The 23,749-nt window shown below is 38.0% G+C and overlaps 2 protein-coding genes across 2 annotated transcripts; both read left to right on the forward strand.

Annotated features, from left to right (window-relative positions):
* The first annotated feature begins 76 nt into the window (after window positions 1-76).
* On the forward strand, window positions 77-967 carry LOC139976377 (uncharacterized). Its single transcript, XM_071985082.1, has one exon. The coding sequence runs from the start codon at window positions 77-79 to the stop codon at window positions 965-967; it is 891 nt and encodes a 296-aa protein (XP_071841183.1).
* Window positions 968-1,791: 824 nt separating this feature from the next.
* Window positions 1,792-17,650, forward strand: LOC139976129 (monocarboxylate transporter 2-like). Its single transcript, XM_071984575.1, has 4 exons — window positions 1,792-2,049; window positions 4,074-4,217; window positions 13,949-14,764; window positions 15,524-17,650. The coding sequence occupies exons 1-4, from the start codon at window positions 1,800-1,802 to the stop codon at window positions 15,664-15,666; spliced, it is 1,353 nt and encodes a 450-aa protein (XP_071840676.1). The 5' UTR covers window positions 1,792-1,799; the 3' UTR covers window positions 15,667-17,650.
* Window positions 17,651-23,749: the final 6,099 nt, after the last annotated feature.

Here is a 23,749-nt window from a genome sequence, read left to right on the forward strand (position 1 = left end):
GCCGATGTAGGTCAATTTCTCCGTACTACAGGGTAGTATAAATAGACCAGTATATTTCACCTGCTATACTAGCACAATGAACACGTGTATCAGTGATGACCAATTCCTCATTGGCTACGACGATGACCACAGTATCTACTCCAGTTTTAAACCCGGAGATGTTTCTTCGGAATTGGAGTCAATCAGGGGTCTTTCATCAACTCTAGAAAATGTGAAACTCTGGATGCAATTTAACCGTCTTAAGATGAATGATGAAAAATCGGAGTTTATCGTTTTCGGAAGCAATCGCCAACTACCACAGTGCAATACAGACGTTTTATCCATTGTGGACACTCCCGTCTGTCCTACTGATAGTGTGAAGCTACTAGGTGTTTACATGGATGAAACCCTCAATCTCAAACATCATATTTCCTTGAAAGTTCGTGCATCAGCCCTCGCCATGTTTAATCTGAAGAAGATCCGGGAATATTTGGACAAGTCGACATGTCTCAAAATTGCAAATGCCATGATTTTCTCCCATATGGATTATTGCAATGGTCTTTTTATCAACCTCCCGGCCTCCACACTTCATCCTCTACAAAGGATCCAAAATTACACGGCTAAAATTATTCTCGGCAGATCAAAATATGACAGTGCCTCCGCAGCATTGAAGGAGCTGCATATCCTCCCCGTCAATGGCCGTGTCGAGTACAAGATCCTCCTCCTCGTTTATAAGTGTATACATAATTCAGCACCAGCTTATCTGTCTGAGTTGCTGGATATTAAGACACCCGTTCGTTCAACACGCTCGTCAAAGGGCATCCTTCTCAAGGTTCCTTTCACACGCCGCAAATGTTTCGCAGGCCGCTCTTTCAGCGTCGCTGGCCCCAGACTTTGGAACGCTCTCCCCGTCGACACAAGAAATTCGAAGACCAGAACTTTTAAAGTTGCTTTGAAGACTCACTTATTTAAGAAATCGTTTTTATAATTGTATTGTTGTTCAGCGCCGTTGAGTGTTTTAACAGTAATGTGCGCTTTACCAAGAGTTACCACCTTAACATTAACCTTAACACCTGCAGTGGAAACAGACTGTGCCAGTTTCATTAATTATATTAATTTTTACACAGTATGTACAGATATTGATGTAGTTTTCAACCTATCGAGGGACCGTACGTGCCTATAGATGTTCCTTACAGATGTTCCTTAGACGGTAGTTTAGACGCCGGAGCCCCTCACTCCTAGTCCGGATAACCAAGGAATGCATGATGTACCCCCACTAGCGACGCCATTTGTGGACCGAGGGACCAATCATTGTATTAGACGAGATGGGCGTGACTCCCGAGTTATTAGATTATTAGGCCATTAGTGTTAGGCCATGATGACTGTCATGTGTTAATTATGTTTTAACTTTATTAGTATTTTATATATATTTTCAATAATTTTGCATATCGTAATTCACTTTTACCGTTATGGTGAATAAATAACATTTACCCTGCGGATTACGATAGAACATGGTGTTTGTACTCATTTAAATATACTGTGTCATATATCTTCACAAAGGCAGGCGACTCGCAGAATTGAAACCCGCTTCCCTTGATCTTACAGTATGTCTCTCGTGGTTGCGTTACCAGCACATACTTAGTCCTAACGCTAACTGTTACAAATGCTAATACTTTCTCATTTCTATTGTTCACTATATAGTGACAAGCCACGCATCAGTGCATTCTTGATCTTTATCAAGCATAAATTTAACTAAAAAATTATCAACAAGGCTATATCAAAGTGGCAGGTACAGTGAACATATGTAAAAGTATGTTGTTATGTTCACTCTAATACAAAACGAGCATCACACAAATAGGGGACTTCGTCTTCGTAGATTTGGACTTTTCGAAGAACGCAAAATGAATAAATATATCTACCTTGTAACCATGTGCATCAAGATGTTAATTTTCAGTGGTTCATTGAAAGCCAATGGCATTTTACTCGACGAGATAGTCATCTTCCTGAATACCACACACTCGAGGGTAGCCTGGGCTATGTCGTTCCAGAATGGCTTGGCATATATGATTGGTAAATACAGCAGCCGTCTATAATTTTAATTTTTTTTTTAAATAAAACAAATTTTGAATATTCTCTGTTAGTTAAATCAAACAACTAATCTCAATTATTTAGGCCTTAAGGTAATATACGGTGGGAAAACGTTATTTTTTTGTTGTAAAAATATTCGCATTTTGATAACTCCTTTGCATGTGGTTAACAGAGATGTTACGAGTCGTCGAGTCAAGTCGTTGCTAGTGATTATCCTGACAAGGGTCCCTATAATATCTCTATATGTGGAACACAATTGACGTCGTGTGGGATTAAGTAATGGAGTCACGCCTAAGAATAATACGGCGAATAACTCTATACTGAAACGTATAACTTATCTTAACATCTTTCGAACAATTGAAGAGGATGCAGCAGTACAGAGATGAAGTTTCATGTGAGAAATCCACACTGATAAGCTGTTTACTCCGCGTTAGAAGAAATTTATTTGTCTCTGCGGAAGAGTGGGCTAAGATATTCATGAAGACTGGTTTTCAACTAAGCTTGTCACTAGAGTTTAATACGAGATAAAAAATATTGAGAGGATCAATACATCGGTTATCGAAATTCTTAACGTATTCCTTCAAAGGGGATTAAATTGAATTGATAAGCCCGTAATAACCTACTCTAAAATGTAGTAGTAGAAAATGTGAACGTACATCATAATTGTAAAATAATAGACTGAAAAGCAATCATCATTCAAAAATTAAGTCATTAAATCAATAAATGCTTTTCCTTCATCCAATGTCGGTAAAACACAGGATTTGTTTTTGTTTTATATCAATCGTCATCACATTATTGTTCCAAATACTAAAGAGGAGTTAAAAGTATCGTTCATTTTCAGACCGCTATCTACACTCTAAAAAATTTGTTTCAACATTTTCCTGATTAACTATATTATTGACACTATAGTCAGATTACTTTGTACGAGTCCTGCATGGTTAGCGAAGCCATATCCGATAACAACTAGCTCCGGGTATACCTTCACCTATTGTATCAATTATACACTTTTGCTATATTAACTTTGTATCCTTGTAAATTGTAATATTGGCCCAAATATATTATGGACTCTTTTGTGTCAGAGAAACTCGAAGAACGGAACCTTTCTTCTTGAAAAATATATTTATAGGTAATCCCTTGGATTCCATTCTTCATCCAAAACTCGAGTTGGCCCACTTACACGGGAAAAGACAACTGGGCCTCACGTTAGACTAGTAACGTTAGGAAAATCGCCTTGCATGAAATAACGCTCAACGTCTATAAATATTGTTTACAAAAATTCAGTAAGGCCATGGCAGTTGTATGAATGAACCAACCATCGTCTTGTTTCTATGTACTGTTAAATTGAAGTTTGCTAAATATGCTAGATACGTACAAAAGGAGCACATGTCATAACTATTACATATAGGATAAACTCAGCTAAAATACGTAGCAGAATAATGTATACAGCTTTCCGAACGAACAGTCATCAACAAATATCGCCATCATCGTGTTCAAATTTTATATAGGCCTACATCATAGAAAATTACTCGCATGTGTGATATGCATGTACCATGAAACAACACAGTATACTGTAGATGCATCAGGTTATAACCTACCTGCTGGATTCTAACAATATACCAACATTAGGCCTACTTAGTTTCCAATATGGCCAGTTATGAATGATGAAAACTACGGAAATAACTATAGTGGATTTCTTGTGTGTGTAATATAGTTGGGTTTTTGTTTCTAAGGATATTTGGAGATTGCTTCCGACGTTTTCACATTTCACTGAATTTGTAGAAACTTCTGACAAGAAATTATATGGAGGGCTTCAAATAGGCCTATATACCGAAATCCGTGCACACTCATTTATGCCGTAATATTGCAGAACTTGCCGTGCAATGCAGAGTTGCACGGCTGGCTGGCTACTAAATACCTGGATCCGCGTGACTTATTGTTTTTCATGTTTTTTACAGCAGATAATATTGGTCCTATGTCTTATTATTGTATCTTGTTGCATTTCCCAGCACCTTTCACGATACCATTACTGGACGTCTACAGCAGTAGGTCGTTGTGTATTGTCGGGGGCGTGTTGAGCGGATTAGGTTATATTTACTGTGGACTGAGATTACAGTCAATTTGGCATTTGTTCATCGGTTACGGCATATCAGGTAAGTGATATTATAAAACAACAGTACATTTCGTCTGTTAGATGTACACAATTAGAAATGGAGCAAATGTATAAAAACATAGATTTAACTTGTTCTAATTATCTGAACAATATGCAATGGTTTATGCTTCTTTACAATACATAAGTTTTAAATTGGGCGTGACATTTCACATACAGCCACTCCAGAATGCTATTCCATTAAGAAAGAAAGGTTTTCGAATGGTGTCAAATAGTTTTGGTCAGTTTGAATGGAAATTTGAAATGGTTTCAAATTGAATTCGTCTGTATTGAAAATATGATTCTTTCATGAAACTAAATGGTTAATCAACAGAAATACATGGCAATAGTCGCTAAATACGCATGGGAAAAGAAGCATCAAGATTTACAAAGTGCGGGTGGATGATGGGTGTCAAGTGGGCAAGTGGAAGACAAGTAAACAGTTTAAAGGGCAATGCTTTGAATGCCTTAAGTAGGTAGTTTTGTTTACTGCCCCGACTGGGGGAGTGGGCGAGGGGAAAGTGTTATGAATGGAAACAAAATTGCCCCGTGTGGTCCAAACTTCCCAAAGAGAACATTGGAATATCATAGTATAGTAGTTAGGAAGTAAAAGCAGTGATACGATGTAAGGAAGAAGGTTTCCCCAGCACCCCCCCCCCATCCTCCCCTCACCCCCCTCTACACCAAAAATACATGTACGTGCAATCCTGCAGTGATGCTTCACCACTACACTATAACATTGTACACTTGTGTAAGTACATGTATTCACTGTGCATAGTTGCCCTTGAGTATGAGGAAAATCTCAGTGACAAAAACAAAACAAAAACGGAACACTTTTGTTTTCGATCTCTACATTTTATTGAACTTCATCCTCTTTACTCTGTAAGCATGGTGATATATAAAGCAAACAGAACATTGTCTCTAAAACGGATATATTTAATGAAGCATTTCATATGTAATATTTACTGCTTGATTGAGCTTGAACTTGATTATAAAATATATAAGAAACTGAATCATTCCACCTTGTTTAATACAGCAGAACTAAACATCTGAACAGTGGTGTATTTTGCCAATAACTGATCCTACGGATGTTTAATTTCAAAAATTGCTTCAGTGTGTTAACTTACATAGCCCAAGTTATAAGCGTTTAGGATTTGCCCTGTGAGGCTGTACTCCAAATCGCTTTGTACAGTAACTTTGATTTTGGACTGATTTAAACCTTTACAATGTTCGCATTTTTGCTTGTGGAATACAGTAATTTGATCGTGTATCGTGCACTATAACATCTGGACATTATTCTTGAAATAAGTAAAATTTTCCGCAACGGTACTGGCGTATATCGGTTATGATAGGCTAGCCTATCGCCTGACTGTATGTGTATAATGCGGGCACCGTATTGTAACACTACATATTGAAGCAAACAAGGAGAAGCAGTTTGTGATCGGTCAACCCAATTGGCTAAAGCCAACGTACAGTAATTGGCTCCATTGTATCCAGTATGGCAGCCATTAACAATGACACTAGCGTATTGCCGGTTGTTTCTGCTTTCCTTAGAGCCTTTCAGGAAAAAGAAACTTAGCAAAGGCTCGCAGAAAAACTTAAAATCAACCGTTCTCGAGATGTGCCAAGCACCAGGAAGGAACAAAAGTGGGTAGAAATTTAATCCAGACTATATCATCCATTGTCACCAGTGACCGCCACAAAGCAACCTCCGTATCTACGCAGACTGGTGTAAATAATAACAATCTGATCCCCTGATCTCTGGTCGGGGCAAATTTGCATATATCGCCAGCGAATCCAGCCAGCCGATTACCGAACTCGATTCCACAACTGGTGTAAGGTGTTTATGCTGTTTCCACGTGCATCCGTTCACGATACCACAAAGTCATACCAACTGCAAAAAACAGTTTAAGACATGATAACTTGTAAGAGATTAGGCGTGTATCTGGGTAATATGTCATTCTCATCAAACGACCTCTCCAAGTATGTTGCTTGAATCCCCAGGTCAGTTAAGAACAAAAAGCCTGTCTCTTGGGGAATACATTAGGACAAATTACTATGATTTGGTTGCACTTACAGAAAACTGGCTCGGTTCAACAGTCGACAAGAAATGCATTAGTGAATTCGTGCCCGCCAGCTACTCAATAAAACATGTCCCTCCTCCTGAAGGGAGACGCGGTGGAGGTTTGGCGCTGCTCTATAAATCAGCACTAGATGTCCGTCTGCTGAGCTCCAGTACCGGTGTGCACTATAAACTTGTAAAATGTGAACATAGCATCGAAAACCAAAGGGTTCGACTGGCTGTGGTGTACCGACCTCCACCATCTCAACAACATGGTCTGACAACGTCTGCGTTCCTAGACGAATGGTCTACATTCCTCACAGACTACGCCATTGACAGGAGAGAAGTCCTCGTCGTTGGTGATTTCAACTTTAACTTGGATGTAGATACTGACAGCCACGCCCAATGTTTTCTGGATGCACTGAAAGCATGCGGCTTTCAACAGCATGTTCGCGAACCCACTCATATCCATGGCCATACACTGGCCGTTGTCATCAGCAGGGACACGAATGATGTTGTATCGGATGCGACATTTACAGACCCTGTACTCTGTGATCAACTGGGGAAAGCATCACGTGACCATTTTGATGTTAGCTTCACCACTAACCTGCCAAAGCCTGTCCCTATTCGAAAACTGGTTTCTTATCGAAAGTTCAGCAAAATCGACATGGAGGCTTTCAGACAGGATATTACCAATTCACCACTGCTAGGTAGTACCTCTGGCTCCATGGACACACTTTTCAACGCATACAATGATGGAATATACAATGATGGAACTTCTTGACTAACACGCGCCGATCTGCGCCAAAACCATAACGATGAGGCCGACTTGTCTATGGTATTGCTACGTACTGCACGAAGCCAAACACACACGGCGCAAATTGGAACGAAAATGGCGGATAAGTCGTTCGATAATTGACCACCAGATTCATCGGGATTACTGTGTTAAAATGAATAAATTACTCACGCATGGCAAGGTGACTTATTACTCAGAGAAGATCGTTGCATGCGGACGTGACCAAAAAGGAACTTTAAATGTGGCCTGTTAGGCCACAACACAGAATCATGCATTCCGCAAAACTACTCCTCCAGTAAAGTCCCCTGTGTATTCAGAAGGTTCTTCACCAACAAGATCGACAAAATCCGCGATAATTTTGAGAACGACAGGCAATTAAGCACCAACCAGAGTGTTAATAGTGCAACAGGGTTAGTACCTCTTGATCAGCTTAAGCCAGCGAGTGAAGCGAGGGATCACCAAGTCACCTTAAAAGTCATGTAGACTCGACCCTTTACTAACCTGGTTGTTAAAGTCGTGCGTGGATCAGCTACTTCCTCTGATAACCGCCATTGTTAACGCCTCCCTCTCCAGCAGCTGCGTTCCTAATAATTTCTAATGTGCGCAGATCACGCCTCTTTTGAAAGAAATCAGGACTTGACCAGAACACCCTCAACAACTACAGGCCAACATCCAACATTCCATAATTCTCTAAATTAATGAAAAAAAAGTAGTAGATGCCCGTTTGGAACACCATCTTACGGACAACAACCTAACGAGACGATGCAGTCTGCATATCGTATATCACATTCAACAGAGACTACACTACTTAAAGTAAAGAGCGACCTCCTATCATTCCTGGACAAAGGATATGTAGCCGCGTTAATTATGCTCGATTTATCGGCAGCCTTTGACACTCTCGATCAAAAAACCATGCTGCAACGTTTCGAGAACACATTTGGTGTTACTGGAGATGCCTTGTCCTGATGTCATCATACCTCTGCGATCGCAAAAAAGTTGTGACTACCGGTGACCATCATTCTGAACCTGTCATCTTGAAGCAAGGCGTGCCTCAAGGTTCAGTTTTAGGTCATAAGATGTACAAAATGTATAGGGCACCGTTGGGCGAACTTATTCGACGTCATCGATTAAACTACCACTTTTATGCTGACGACACACACTTGTATGTGTCGTTTAAACCTAACGATGAGGATGCACAGAAGGAAATAATGAATCCAGTATCCGAATGCTTAGCTGATTTCGAGAATTGGATGCACAATAATAAGCTAAAGCTGAACCCTGCCAAAACGGAAGTGATGTATTTTCCACTAAGCGCAACAAAAAATGTGTCAAAAACATTTCATTAAATATCGGCGATTCTGTTATCACACCAACGCCAACGGTAAGAAATCTTGTTGTAATGTTTGACTCTCATCTGAACATGTCCCAACAAGTTAATAGTGTTTGTAGGTCTGGATAAGCGAGTCTTCAAAATATCGGTCACATGAGGGGTTTTTAAACTGACGATGCAACCAAATCACTCGTGACTGGCCTAGTAACCTCGCGTCTTGATTACTGCAACTCGATGCTTTTTGGTGCACCACAATCGACTTTGAATAGGCTGCAACGTGTCCAAAACACCGCGGCACGTATAATCACCAGAACTTCGCGTTTCTCACACGTCACACCTGTCTTAAGAGACCTTCACAAGCTGCCTGTTCGCCGTCGTGGTGGTGGTGAGTTCAAACTATTAGTACATGCATATAAATCAATTAAATTTCAAACACCTCAATATTTAAGTGATTCTAACTGTGTACACGCCTAACAGAACATTGAGATCGGCTAACTACTTTACACTAGTGGTCCCCAGAGAAAAGACTGCTACATACGGCGACCGACAATTTAACTTTGCTGCTAGCAAGCTATGAAATGCACTGCCAAATAATATCCGTGATGCCAAAACATTTAGCCTCTTTTAAGATATTACTTAAAACTCACTTTTTCTTTTTAGGATATTCACTGTAAATCTGTATTGCTTTTTAAATTTCATATATATATATATATATATATATATATATATATATATATATATATATATATATATATATATATATTTATACACCCTCCCACCCGAATAAAAACTAATATTATCAGATAATTTCGAAAACCCCTTATCCAACTCCACTTGTATTGACCCCCTATGAAGGAACTTCACAAGCCAAGGAATCAGCAATGATTCATTGATAAAGTGAGATATTGACACAATGTCATTGACTAATGACTGCACACACACTTTTCAAGACACATCCTTATTGTACGCATATACATATATATATATATATGTATATATATATATATATGTATATACATATATATATTTATATGTATATATATATATATATATATATATATAAATATACATCACATATTATAGCGGCCAATATTCACAAAAAGTTCTCTATACCAAGGCAGAGCTAGAATATCACCAAGTATACTTAACTAAAATACCATCATAATGCTACTCGGAGTTTCACGGGTACGGCTTGCGCATCGATCATCAGGCAACTGAACTGATCAACACGGATTATCTCTGCTTCAGGCGTGTGTTTTTACTGTTGCCATGGCGACAGCGCGATAACAGCTCTGATCTTTTGTTAATGCATCTGTCCATCGACTGTATTATTGCTAGCTTCTCTTCCATGCATAGATTCCATGCTCCTGATTCGCGTTGGTGTGTGTCGGATTGCTTCATTATGTTCCATTCAATTAAATAATCGCTACCCTTATACTTTTCACTGCCCAGATATGCTTAGATAGTTCTGTCTCCTTTCCATATTTCCTGTTGCGAAACGACTTTGTGTGGTTGCGGTACCTAGATTTAAAATTGCCCGCGGTGAGCCATCCCGGAGAATATAACCCAGAAATACAAGATCGCGGACAGCAAAACAGTCCGAGATATTGAAAAAGAATGCGCAAACATCTCTGAGAAACTGAACATTAGCGACAGAATACCCAACACAGCCGTACGCCCTACCTTTATCGCTGTCAAGGATCACAAAGAGAACTTCAAGAACAGTGTTAAATGTAGACTCATCAACCCCACGAAAGCCGAAATAGGGAGAGCAAGTAAGAAAATCCTTGACAGGGTAAATACCGACATCCGACGAAAAATAGAAGTGAACCAATGGAGAAACACCTCCTCTGTCCTTAAATGGTTCACCGAGCTCCCAGAAATGAACAGGTTATCATTCCTCGTTTTCGACATAGTGAACTTCTACCCTCAATCACTGAAGATCTCCTCAACAAATCTCTAGCATGGGCCAAGAATTACAGCCCCATCCGCAAAATTTACCACGAAACAATAATACATGCGAGAAGATCAGTGCTGTACGACCATGATGGCAAACCCTGGGTGAAGAGAGACACCACAAAGGAAATTGCCGTAACGATGGGGGCTCATGATGGTGCAGAAATATTTAATGATAGGCCTCTACATATACTACACCAACTAGAAGCGGAGCTAGAGGTGGCCAGCGTTAGTCTTTACAGAGATGACGGCCTTGCCGTCATGCGAGGCTACTCTGGAAGACAGGCAGACCGCACCCGCAAAGAGCTGGTCAAGATTTTTCAGACGCATGGACTTAACATCACGGCCCAGACGAACCTAAAGTCGACCAACTTCCTTGAAACAACCCTGGACCTAGAATCTGGAACTCACAAACCATACAAGAAGCGCAACGATAGGCCGCTCTATACACGTCAAATCTTACCACCCACCCACCATCACCAAACACATTCCTACGGCAATTGAAAAGAGGATTTGGGAACTCTCGTCGAACGAGGGAGTCTAAAGCATAGCAGCATCGCCCTACAACGCAGCGCTAAAGAAAAGCAGGTACGAACGTACCATCTCATACGACAACGAGGTCGACGGGGGCGCATCAACAACATCCAAGAAAAAACGAAAGAACCGCCTGAGGAAAATCACGTGGTTCAACCCACCATATATAGTAGGAACGTGGAAACCAACGTGGGTTTCTCAAACTCATAGATAAGCACTTTCCACGTTGGAGCAAGCTGTGGAAAATCTTCAACAGAAACATAATAAAAGTGAGCTGCAGTTGTATGAAAAACATGGATTCTATCATTAAGTCCCACAATGCCAGAAAAATGCGGGCAAACAACCCAACAGCAAATGCCACGAAAACTTGCAACTATAGAGATAAAAGAGCCTGCCCTCTGCTTGGAGAGTGCTTAGCCGATTCAATTTTATATAAAGCCATCGTCACATCCGGTCCCGATTCATGGTCATACGTTGGGATCACCGGGACTATTTTAAATCTAGGTACCGCAACCACCATATAGTATATATATATATATATATAACCGCAACCACCATATAGTATATATATATATATATATATATATATATATATATATATATATTGATATATATAGGCCTATATATATATATATATATATATATATATATATTACTATTTACACTGCGGCCATTTTAATTTTCATATTCATATTTTAAGGGTTTTGTAATTTTGTTGTCATTGTAAAGCACTCTTGAACATGCTTAAGCATGACAAGAGCGCTATATAAGTCTGGCAAATAAATAAAATCCTTTAAATTTAAACAAGTCTATCCAGTGGACCACAACGTAGCACAAAAGGCAATAATAAAGACATAATTAAATAGCGAAGAAGCGAAACAATATATTAAAAATACGCAAAAGTAAAAGTAAGAGCACCCTACTTGGTAGTATTAAAATGCTCCTGTAACAAACAAAACAGACAGCAGTCATATGCCCCTTATGAACAACAACAAACAAGTTACGATCAACTTTACCCACCTAAACGTTAGCCTAAAAAGGCAGCTTTTACCCCAGTGCTCAGACTAAGCTATCTCTTCATCCCCGACAAAAACTGAAATAGCGCCGACGATTTTTAAAAGTATACTTATGCAGGCGCTACTAAACGAGCAGTTAATCCCATGGCCTTCATCCACCGCCCTGCAGAATCTGATTGTGAGTTGATGACAAACCTAACTAACATGCACTGTAGCTAGTTCTTGCTCTACCCCTACACCAACCATCTGTACATTAAACACATCCTAGGTTTAATTATATACCACTTTACTAATAACCAATAGGAAGACTCACCGTTCACGGCAGCTTCACCCGGTGGGCTTTTCGCTGTGTGCAGGCCGACAGTACACGAGGAAACAGAACATTCTCGTCTTGCATTAACCTTGTAACATTCAAAAGGCACGGCAAATCAATAACAACGTTTACTCCGGAAATCATTATCTGAAACTCCCAACAACACACACTAAATGAACATTCGAGCATTCGAGACTTTAAGAGTCGACAGCCGACATAATCCCTATGTTACATCATATCATATTTACAGAATAAGCCTGTCGGTGTACAATGATCTAGAGAGGAAAACCCACAGAACTATAATCTGCTACCATGTTTGGCCTTCTTATAACCCCAAGTTGCAATCCTGTGTTACAATTTGATATGACAAACATTTTCTTAGTTTTCTGGTGGTATAACTATGTCTCATTCATTCTCATTCACACCGGTGGCCAGTTTGGATATTTCCCCCAAGAAGATGTTAACTTATATAGGTACTACAGTGTTCCAAATTGAATAGAGAAAATAAAATCTCAACAACTTCATATCAATCTTCGTTTTTTTAACTCCACATTTTTTCGACTATTTGTTTGAATACTTTCCATATGAAAAGTGGACACTTCGATAATAAAGAGTCGATATTTGACTTGTTATAACATTTTTATAGTGTTCATATGAAAATTTGACTATAACTTTTCTAAATACCGTTTAAGATATTTGTTTGTATTGAAATATCAACTGCCGTGTATGTGAACAATTTGCCGTCTCTCATCACACTCGACAATTTCATCTCAAAACGTCCGCTATATTCACACCTATTTAACTTTTCTGGCCCTTAAGGATCAGATTCGTAACAAATATGGTGGGGTTGGTAATACAAATGGGAAGGGGGGGGGGGCGCGTTCTTCTTCGCCAGAATAAAATGAAATGTGCGTCAGCAGTCCCCCGACAGACACGATACTTTAAGAAATCTTAATGTATGTAAATAAACGTGTTTAACCGGTACAATCTATAAACATGTTTTTAAACATTTTAACGTTGCTTACCACTATTTCACAAAGAGGAGGGCACTGATTAGTAATATGTTCACAATGAAAATTTGTCTGGAATATATGGCATATTTTGATAATGATAATAAAATGTGTCAAAGCGTAAAATATACCTTTCATGTTAAAATGTATCAAACATCATCAATGGAGCTAAAAGAACTTGATTCAAACGGTGATAGCTTTACAGGTACAGAATATGATGAACTTCGTTACACAGAAGATCGATTTGAAGTCTTCGTTCAGCTTATTTCTGGTGATCTTGGCGATATTGTTAGCTTCAGGGTTTGTTTCTGTTATCTCTGAGCAAAACAATTACAGGATAATAAGTAAATCAATCTTGACAAGTTTTAAACTAACCTGTCACATGTAGGACTTTTAAGACAAAATCTTCCTCATGGTGCGCTTAAAAACATGTTCTCAAGGAACATGAACATTTTGAACTTTTCCTCTGTTTATGGCAAACACAGTATTTATATATATATATATATATACATATATGTGTTTATGTATATATATATATATATATATATATGTTTATGTATATATATATATCTTCTATATATATCTTCTCTGAAATGTCCTTCGTCTTACCTTGGCGAACCGGCACATTTCAACTATTATAGTTATATTTTACTGAAATTACAATTGTTATTCTTTTCTTTTAAATCCGAGATTCTTTTATTTTATCGTTTATACACAGGAATTGGGCTTGGTATATCTGTTCTGCCTTCGGTGATGTTGCTGCTAAAGTTTTTTGGGCCGAACGAATTTCCAATTGCTATGTCAGTATTCGTAATGTTTGAAAACGTAGGAATCTCAATTCTACCAGCAGTGTTGCAAATCTTACGAAACCAATACGGTCTACAAAACTCTCTGATTGTTTTTGGGGCTGTTGTGTGGAACACAGTGGTCATGGGAGTAGCTGCTAAAGAGCCGCACATTGCTACTAACTACGTTGCCGATGAAGCCGTCTCAGATGCAGAGGGAGAGGATACTCCGTCTTCAAAGAAAAATCAAGAAGCAGAGAACATGTTTCAGAAAGTGAGATTAGAGATGTCTTCCTTTCTCAAACATAAACATGCCCTAATAATAATTGTGATTGAGAGTGTTAGTCTTTATCTATTTGTTTCCTGGGCTCTTTTTCTTGTCCCAGTTGGTAAAACGTTTGGCTTTTCCGATTTTGAAGCTGTCAGCCTCTCTTCGTTTGGTGGTATCGGTGGGTTGATTGGCAGAGTAGTGGCGACATTAATGTTTTACTTCCAAAAAATGAATGCTGTTACATCGAGTTTCGTCCCTCTCCTCGCTACTGGAGTGACTCTCCTTTTGACCGTGATGTTTCGCAGTTATTACCTCGTCTCGGGTGTTGTCTTTATATGTGGTATGAGTCAAGCGGTGGTTTCCTCCGGTATGTACGGATTGATAAGCACTATGGTTTGTCCTCGACATTATAAAGCCGCTCTGGCTGCGGAATGTTTCCTTGGTGGTTTTGCCATGCAACTATCTGGTCTGATTTCAGGTATGTAACAAAGTAAAAATATGAGATCAATAGAGCTTCACATCAATATTTAACCATATGTATATATTCATTAGATCTTTGTTTGTCTATTTGAGATCTTCTCGGCGTAAAGATTGAAATTGCAATCTTTAAATTTGAATTATTTTGATGAATATGATCATGCAGTTCATCTAGTGGTAACACTCCTGTACCAATGAATCCTATTCAAGAAATGTATATTGTGTTACTTGTAAAAAAATTGCTAATGAAGGAACTTAGTTCGTTTGTGATTAAACTTACTGTATGTTAGAGTTGATGGGTTACTGTAGTTAAATGACTCTTTTGAAATGAACTGTGTAGTTGGTTGTCAATTATGGAGGGATAGATTATGGGAAATGGTTTATTCGGCCACATCATAGTGAGGAATATTTCATATCTCTGTGCTTTTCGGTGCAGTAGTCATGAAAGCCTCCTTGAAACAGCTGTTTCATCTAATTATATTTCTTTTGGAGCTATGTCAGATACATCCCTTTAGCTCATGCACGATGTTTGAAGTATGACTTTAATGGTTGCATGCGTGACCAATTAACTGACAACTGTATCAATTTGCTGGTAAACTTGTTTTACTGTCGTTTACAAGGTTTTTTATTGTTTAAGTTTGATAAGTATACCTTGGAGAGCTTGTTTCCTGTAAGCTGTTTGGCGCTCCAATTATCAGCATTGCATTTATTAATTGTTTCCAAAGGATAAACTCAGTCTTATACTTTTTCTTCTTTATAGGATATATTCGAGACCTCACGGGATCAGGAATTTACGTCTTCGTATTGAATGGTGCCATTAGTGTGTCATTAACTCCTGTTGCAATATTATGGGCATTCAACAGCAACCCTAACTTGAACTGTGAAATACCTTACCGTCAGTGATAACTGCTATGATCGTTTCCATCTCACCAAAGCAAAGCTAAATATCAAAAGATCACTGGTCATAACATTCCGTATGTCCTTCCGCAACTTAAGCATGCATGTTACAAGACATTCTTACCGTTACCATGGAGATATGACACGGTTATTACTCCGATATATTATCGATATTAAGTGAATGTGCGTTTCGTCAAATGAATAATAGAGAACTATTGCACCAGTGACGCGCACATGATTAGGTATAGGGGCATGAACATTTATGTAAAGTACAGAGGCTTGTCAAGGATTTAATAAATGAAGTGGTTAGGCATTGGTGTCGTTGAAGTTAGCAAGTAAGGTTGAAAGGAGTGGATAAATGGTCTAAGCCTTCCCTACTGAATGTAAAGTACCCCTTCCCGACCGATACTAATCACGATAGCCCAAAGACGCCAAAGCAATAAAAGAATTGCACCAACTTTTCGGCAGATATTATGCTGCAAAAAGAGCTTCAATAAAATTTTTATCTATATATTGGCTGTATTAAAATATTCCCCAATGACTCAGTCAATATCTTCATCCTCATGCTCGATTGAAAGTATTTGGTAATCGATCAGGGCGAGTATTGTATGTAAAAAAGAAAAATAATTGACTTTAAATCCGGGTGCTTTATTGTTTTTCGATCCTATTCGCATTCCACTGTACTCTATAATAGTCATGTATGCTACTTCAGCGGTATATATATAAGTACAATGTGTATATATAGGCAGTAAGAAGATGAAGAAGGCATGCATGCATGTGAATAGATATCATAAATAACAACTCGCAGCATTATTTCATATTAGTCGGTGTGCACACCAGTAAGTTGTTTGCAACTGTCACATCGTCATTTCGATATTTGACACATTTATTTGCTTTCTATGATCATCATGTAGCAGTTGTGAGCATCAGGTTCTAGTAAATGTAATAAATCAAAAGTATTCGGATGGACAAGTACTCATGATCGGTTCTCGGAATGCCACTGTGAAGTGCTGCACTTATAGACACTGGTACTCGGAACTCGGATCCAAGAAAGCAGTACTCGCACTATGGTTCTTGATACTCAGAGCCTCAAGTACTCAGGAGACCTTGGTACTCAAATAAAAATACTTGACTGCAACACTGTTAATAAATTCGTCTAAACTAACTACATTTCATGGTGTCCTTCCAATCTGGTTGTTGGACTCGCCTGGTGCAGATTCTCTAAGACCTAAGAGGTTAATTTCTGTACCCATTTTAACTACCAAATTGTGCCAGTACGGTACCTATATTTTGTATTGGATCCAAGGTGTAGCCTTTTAAATGCAATAGTGTGTTGGGGTGACTTCAATACTCCTACAGTCATAAGAAGTCACTTTTTGAAAATGGTGAATCTTTTTTAATTCTGTGTTAAATAACCTTTGAACAAGGGCTATTGTTTTAATTTTTCATGCAGGATATAGTTAAGTATATCTGTGCCAAGATTGACTGAGGGAAAGATCTAATTTAGTATGTTATAATACAATAATAACATACTGATGTGGTAACTTGACAGTATGACAGTTTACATTAAGTGAACGTCAACCTGAAAAGTTAACCGTCTGGAAGTAGTCCAAATTTACCTACTGAAGTGACTTTTTTGAGTCATAATCATGTTTATGTTTGGTTGTTGAAGAGTATTAAATCAATTACTGATGGTCTAAAATCTAGAGGATTGAAGCATTATAGACCAGGACACGAAAACGTTTAGTGGTTATGCTGCCTATACATATTCATGGTGTGGTAAGTCATACATGTTAATTTACATGAACGTGCACTTGTGCACACCAAAATAAAGAGGAATATCTACTGACTAATGCAGCAACATTTAAAGAAAGGCATCAGGAATCAGCTACCATGCTGACAAAGCATCAACCGTTTAATTCACTGGTAAAAAATTTAAAGTATAGAATTGTTATATTCATTCCTATGTGAAATATACTTTAGATACATATTATGTGACTAAAAGGAAATTTTCTGTTACCAATTTTGAGTATGCAAATCCCTTTAAGATTGTTATTCTAAACTGAGAGCTCTACACGACATTGTTTATAATGCACTGGGAAATACTTTTACTATCTTAAAGTCATCTGGTATAAATATGGTACAGGCCTGAAGTTCTCGTCACTTCTTCTCTTCAACCTCTTTACAGAATACAGTTTTCGTATGCTGCTCATGGGAAGCCTAAATTGGTCTCAAATTAACCATATGATCATGCTCTTCAACATAAAAGCCACAAAATACCAGATCCTGATTGATAACGTGTTAAAAAAGTTGTTCTCCTGCTGCTCTTTGACACTTTTCCTGAACACACGAGAGAACACTCGAGCGGCTTGATAAAGACTATCATAGGAGTATGCTACCCTATCACGAGTTTTGATAGAATGACAATAACGCAGAGAGCTCCTTTAGGTTTCAAAAACATGAACAGTGTAGCAGTCTAATGTAAAACTACGGTTCATTAATATATGTACGTCTATGTGTTTTATATACGCTAACAGTTTCATTGTTAGTCCAATGAGTGTTCCAATGTCAAATCCCAAACTCAGATCCCCCTCCCCCCCACCCAACTTGTCCCTTTTGGCAAATAAGACAAAAAATGAACAAACCTAACATTTATTGTACTTGCACCTTAATTCCTCATATGGCTTCCCTTCAGCATATATAGGCGACGTCCACCATCATAGTGCTCTTGCGCGCTTGCGTATCATCAATTACCTGTGTAAAACAATGTATAACCAGAGCTTATAAAGTACCGTAAACTCCCAGTTTTTCCATAGAAAGTTAGTTTACTTAATAATTGTTTTAAATTTCTAATTGTAAATTTTGGAAACATGAGAGCTCAAATTTAAGCATGTTTAGACGCAACTTACAAGTCCCGGGAAGTGACATTTCCGGTAATCTGAGAGGCATTTTTGGCAAAACAATTCTTGCTGCGCTACTCGCCAAGTGATGGTGGCGCTCCGCTTAGATAGTGTCATGATGCTTTCTATATAATATCTCTCGATGTTTCTCAACTGCTCCCGAGATATTCTACCTAGGTTACGACCCTGAAGTATCTTTAGTTTTTATGATTCCGATAAAGTGAATATGCCCAGTCTATCTTAATTTAAGTCAAACATTTGTCAGATTTGACTTATGTGAAAATATATTTATGACTGACGTATCAATTCAGGGACTAAACAAAGGCAAACTTGAAGATTACTGGATTTGAGTTCGCCCGCCGTGGCTTCGTCTCAGGACCCATCCCTCAGGGGCTTTAAGGCGAGCCCATGGACCCACCCCGATAAATGCTTTGCGCCAAGAAACTTGCGAACTCCTTCAGCTTTTCGCTCAGTCGTTAATGTCTCCCGCATTTCTATTCGGATGGACGCCCCAGATTATGTTCTTTAGGTCCATTTCATTTTAATCGGTTTACTATTTTCGAGGGAGAAACATAGGGAGAAAAACACTCCATCGATGACAGAATACAAGATGACGGAACGATATTACTATATCCCGGATAACAGTTGCAAGTTGACTTTTTATTTGAAATGAATTCGTATGATATTCCTGACCTATGTAGAGTACTTTATGCTTACAAGTTGAATATTAAGATATCTCCGCTTTCCCTTGCTATATTGTAATTAAGGGTTATTATTAATTAATTAATGTAAGTAATAATTTACCCGGTGTTTGCCATCAACTATCTCCAATTATTTGTTGACATCAACAGATTAAAAGGAACTAAGTCAGATTTGGACTAAAAAAAACTACACACATACACATCTACACACAAACTGTTGGATTAGGCTAAAAACTATACGTGAATGAAAATATCAATACATGATCTCACAAAAAATATACAAGATATGTCCAAATGTGACCCGTCTCTTTAATTTAACAATTAATGGACAATACATTTACATGCGACTTTCTATAATGGTATTCAAATTGCTTGTTACATTTAAAACTGAACTGAAACGGCGCTACATTCCCACGAGTACAGGCATTCACTATCTATGACAGTGCAAATTATTGCAAATTGGAAAGTGAAAACATCGAAAGTATTTAGAGTGATCAGACATATATGGAATATCGCAAGACATTTCCATAATATACTCTCCTTGCACATGCATTTGTTGTTGTTTTTTGTATGGGATCATTTTCAGAAAACTGTCCTTCTCGTCGACGTAAATTCTTCTATCATTTGTGTTATCAACTGTCATTTGTTCTTGCTATTTCTTTTGGCCTTCCTATGTTCACATTTACACTAATTTAATTGTAATAAAGCTGCTGATTGAATGCATTCGGTATTTTCCCATTACAAACACCGTCAGACTAATTCAAATGAAATTCATTTAAATTCAATCGAAACCTCAACCATATCCCCAAAAAAGCACTAAAAATGACAAAAACAATACACAATTATAGACCTATAATTCTAGCCAACATCAACAAACATTGTTTACTAACACGTTTCCTAATATTCACGATATTATACTTTTCACTTTGGTGTTATAAAATATGTTTGCCCTCAAAATGTTCTACGACTGAGTCTCGTACACTGAATTGTGTACGAGTACAGAATCATTTTCTGAGAGTTGCATCTCAATCTTCTCATTCACGTAAATTCTTCCACCAATTCCATCAATGTCTTCAATTTCCGATCTTTCTGCGTCACATGTGAGCCTTTTGCTGTGCAAAATTACATAAATGACTCCAAATATAATCACTAAAGTGAGTATAAATGATATAATAATGATTATTATTTTGCGATATCCTTTTTCAATGGTTCGGTGAATGGTGAACATCTTAGTGATATTCTTTGATCCTGCGACTACTCTGCATTTGATCGAATATTGATCTTCTACTTTTGTTTCATTTTTAAAGCTAATGGTAAGTTGCATCGTTTCATATCCGTTAAATGAGTGAGACAAGTTGGCATTGGAAATGATATTTCGGCTTCCAGATAAATCCCATTCGATTGATGCTTGTATTCGAGGAAATGTACTGCACGTAAGACTTAAGTTCTCTCCTTCAATAACATTTACAGTCTGAGGCTCTACCGTTACTTGTAAATCTTCGTATACAGTAATATTTGGAATTGAGATACAGTAGTCCTTGTCACTGCCATCCTTATTACACACTAATCTGCTGTTGTTATACCGTGTAGATATATTTTGTATACGTCTCAACACTACATTCTCGTTATTATCTATACATATGGGCTGCACGGTGATATTTTCATTTTCAATTGCAATGTATATGTCAATAGCAATGTCTTTAGGACAGTATAAATCAACGTTCTCTCCTGCAAAAAAGATGCCGTCAAATCCATTTAATAGAACACATTCATTCATCTGACGGTTCACCACTTGAAGACGTGCGTGTAGTTCATACTTCCAAAACACCAATTTAATAAGACTATACCAAGGGAAATGCCAAGTACATGTATATACAGCTGAATCCGATGTATTAAGATCTAGAATCAATAACTTATACTCTTCCTTGGAGGATAAAACTTGATAGCGTTCGTCGCTTGCTTTTAGGTTACCACCTTGAAGTAACAACTGAGTGTGTGGATCTTGCCCTTTCAGTATCTTAACATTCTTAGCTCCTTCATAAGGGTTGCATGTCAGAACAACGGCATCCCCGGTGTACGCAAAGAATCTTCGTTCCATATCAGAATGACTGGTATTGAAACACAGGGTTCCTTCTCCATAGACAGGCAGAATCGAAAAGCTCAGTAATAAAATGACTGAGAGAAAACGTTCCATGGCGAAATACACTCAATCAGTACAAATATTTTGACCTTGTGCCAAACCTCCCAACACTCTTTTCAGTTCCTGTATAAATGTTCCTTGATAAAGGTGGGAATCTTTACTGTGTAGATGAAATGATTGTTCTCATGTATAATGCATGAGTTTCGATTTGTGGATAGTCTAAGCTGTTGAAAAGAAATTTCACTTTCAGTTTATCCCAGTATAAATTCAAGCTATGTATAAACAGCATACGATTTATATAAGTGGACATAAGTCATCACGCACTTACGTATCGTTTTCGAGATCTCTAGAGTAAGGCAGAATATGTCATCAAAACGGAACGAGCATTGTTGGATACGTGCGGCAAATGCCTACACTAGAATTACGACCTTACTGTTTTCGAACCTCTGGACTACGGAATGCCATACGTATCTAAAATGTCCAAAGCAATATAATATAATATTAAAGTCTCCAGTGTAACTGCGCATTACAACTTTGTATACAGTGAACACCTAGGACTATGAAGTCACACCATGTGGTCCAAATATCGAGCTTTTCTATTGGTATGTCGAAAACAAATTCAGCTTAACAATACCTTCTTTGGCGTTACGTTGTATTAACTGACAACATGCTTACCATTGTGACAATATTTTATTACAACAGTCTTCTGTTTTGTGAAGTAAACAATTTACAATATGTTAATACAGGACAATTACCGAAAGTTTTTCTTTTAACATCCCTACGTAAATTGAGTGGTCTCGCCCTGTCCAGAGGTGTTGAAAATATTCATATATTGACGAGTGGGCAAATAAGTTTACGTACGAAAGTATGTACAATATGCACATGCACTTAGTGTATATTTATCACACATGGGTTCTTTGACAGTGTAAATAAAGTACCATACTGCGTAACTTTTTTAACGGAGAATTGTAACACTTAATTACAATTACCAGGCTTGCTGCATAACAAGAATGAGTTTTGACCCTAGCCCTGATTATAGTAAGCCTAGGCTAGGGGGTATCCCACGTGTTATCTTCACTCTCACCTTTTTAACTAAATTTCAAGATGGAATAGTAGAAAGAAACCGCCAACTACATATCGTGAAATACAACCGCGTGTTGGACACACAAAATATGTAGGAATCAGAAACATTTATAAGGCGAAACCTACAGTTTACCCCTTCAAACTCTTTAAGTGCGTCATAATCGAGGCAAGTACCATGCTTCTACAAGTGATGTATGAACAAAGTAGATTTCATATACATCTTCTGTTTACAATGATTACTTCATCTACCTTCCTTAATGCTCATCCTATGAAATATTGATTCCCTTACGTCTTGACTAATTGGAGTAAGATGGCATATGCTAATGCTCTGTTTCAGAATTTGACTCTCGGAAGTTTCGGGTAGATCATACGGATGAAGGATCTTGCCCTTGGTGTTGGTTACGGGTCAGTCTTCGATGGTTATACATTACACAGATTCGACCATTAAAAAATAGACGATAAATGTACCAAATGGTTTCTGTCGATTTATTCACTTCTTTTCTCAAATTAATCACGGCGATGAAAATAATGATTATGAGACTCTTTACACTCGAATGCCTGTCGGTATCTAAAAGGAGCGTAAAATATTAAAAATATTCCTTAGTATTGTATGTCGTAACTTCAATGTCCTCGTGCCAATTCTTTTCTCTTCCTTTTAATGATAGATTTGAATTGCCTCATCTCCAGTTTCATCTACCACTCACGTTTCTACACGGAGTCAACCGCTAACTTCGTGTTATATGATAGAGATATTTTTTATGAAAAACAACAAAGGTAAATCTTGCTTTGTTTGGGAGATATCCTACTAGCCTGGTGGCTCACGTTTTAAACTCAAGTTTTAAACTCTGTCAATATGAAGACTGCTCGTACAAAAGTCAATTTAAAGCGGATTTTCAGCATAAGAAATCCGAGGACAGCTCATAAAATGCCATATTCTGTGTTACGTTATTAATTTTTTTTTATATCATGCATTGTTATTACACACAATATGTATGTTTAAATTAACTGTTACTTTAAAGTTGAAAATTGTGCTACAAACATTAAAATGATCTTAAAGGTGGGATCGCTCGTAATTTCCTCGTTAATTCTGTCCTTCACACCAACCGATTCAAAAATAATATCAATACTACCCTCTACCGGTTCGTCGCTGTTGTTTCGTAATTTCTCAGCAATCCCGCATTTACGGCTAGTAAGCAATAAACGGGTTTGGTAACCTGAATCGGTGGCCTTGGCGAAATTCCTGCATAGTTTCTTGTCTGTGGCAG

Source organism: Apostichopus japonicus, chromosome 11, assembly GCF_037975245.1.
Source record: "Apostichopus japonicus isolate 1M-3 chromosome 11, ASM3797524v1, whole genome shotgun sequence".
Lineage (NCBI taxonomy): Eukaryota > Metazoa > Echinodermata > Holothuroidea > Aspidochirotida > Stichopodidae > Apostichopus > Apostichopus japonicus.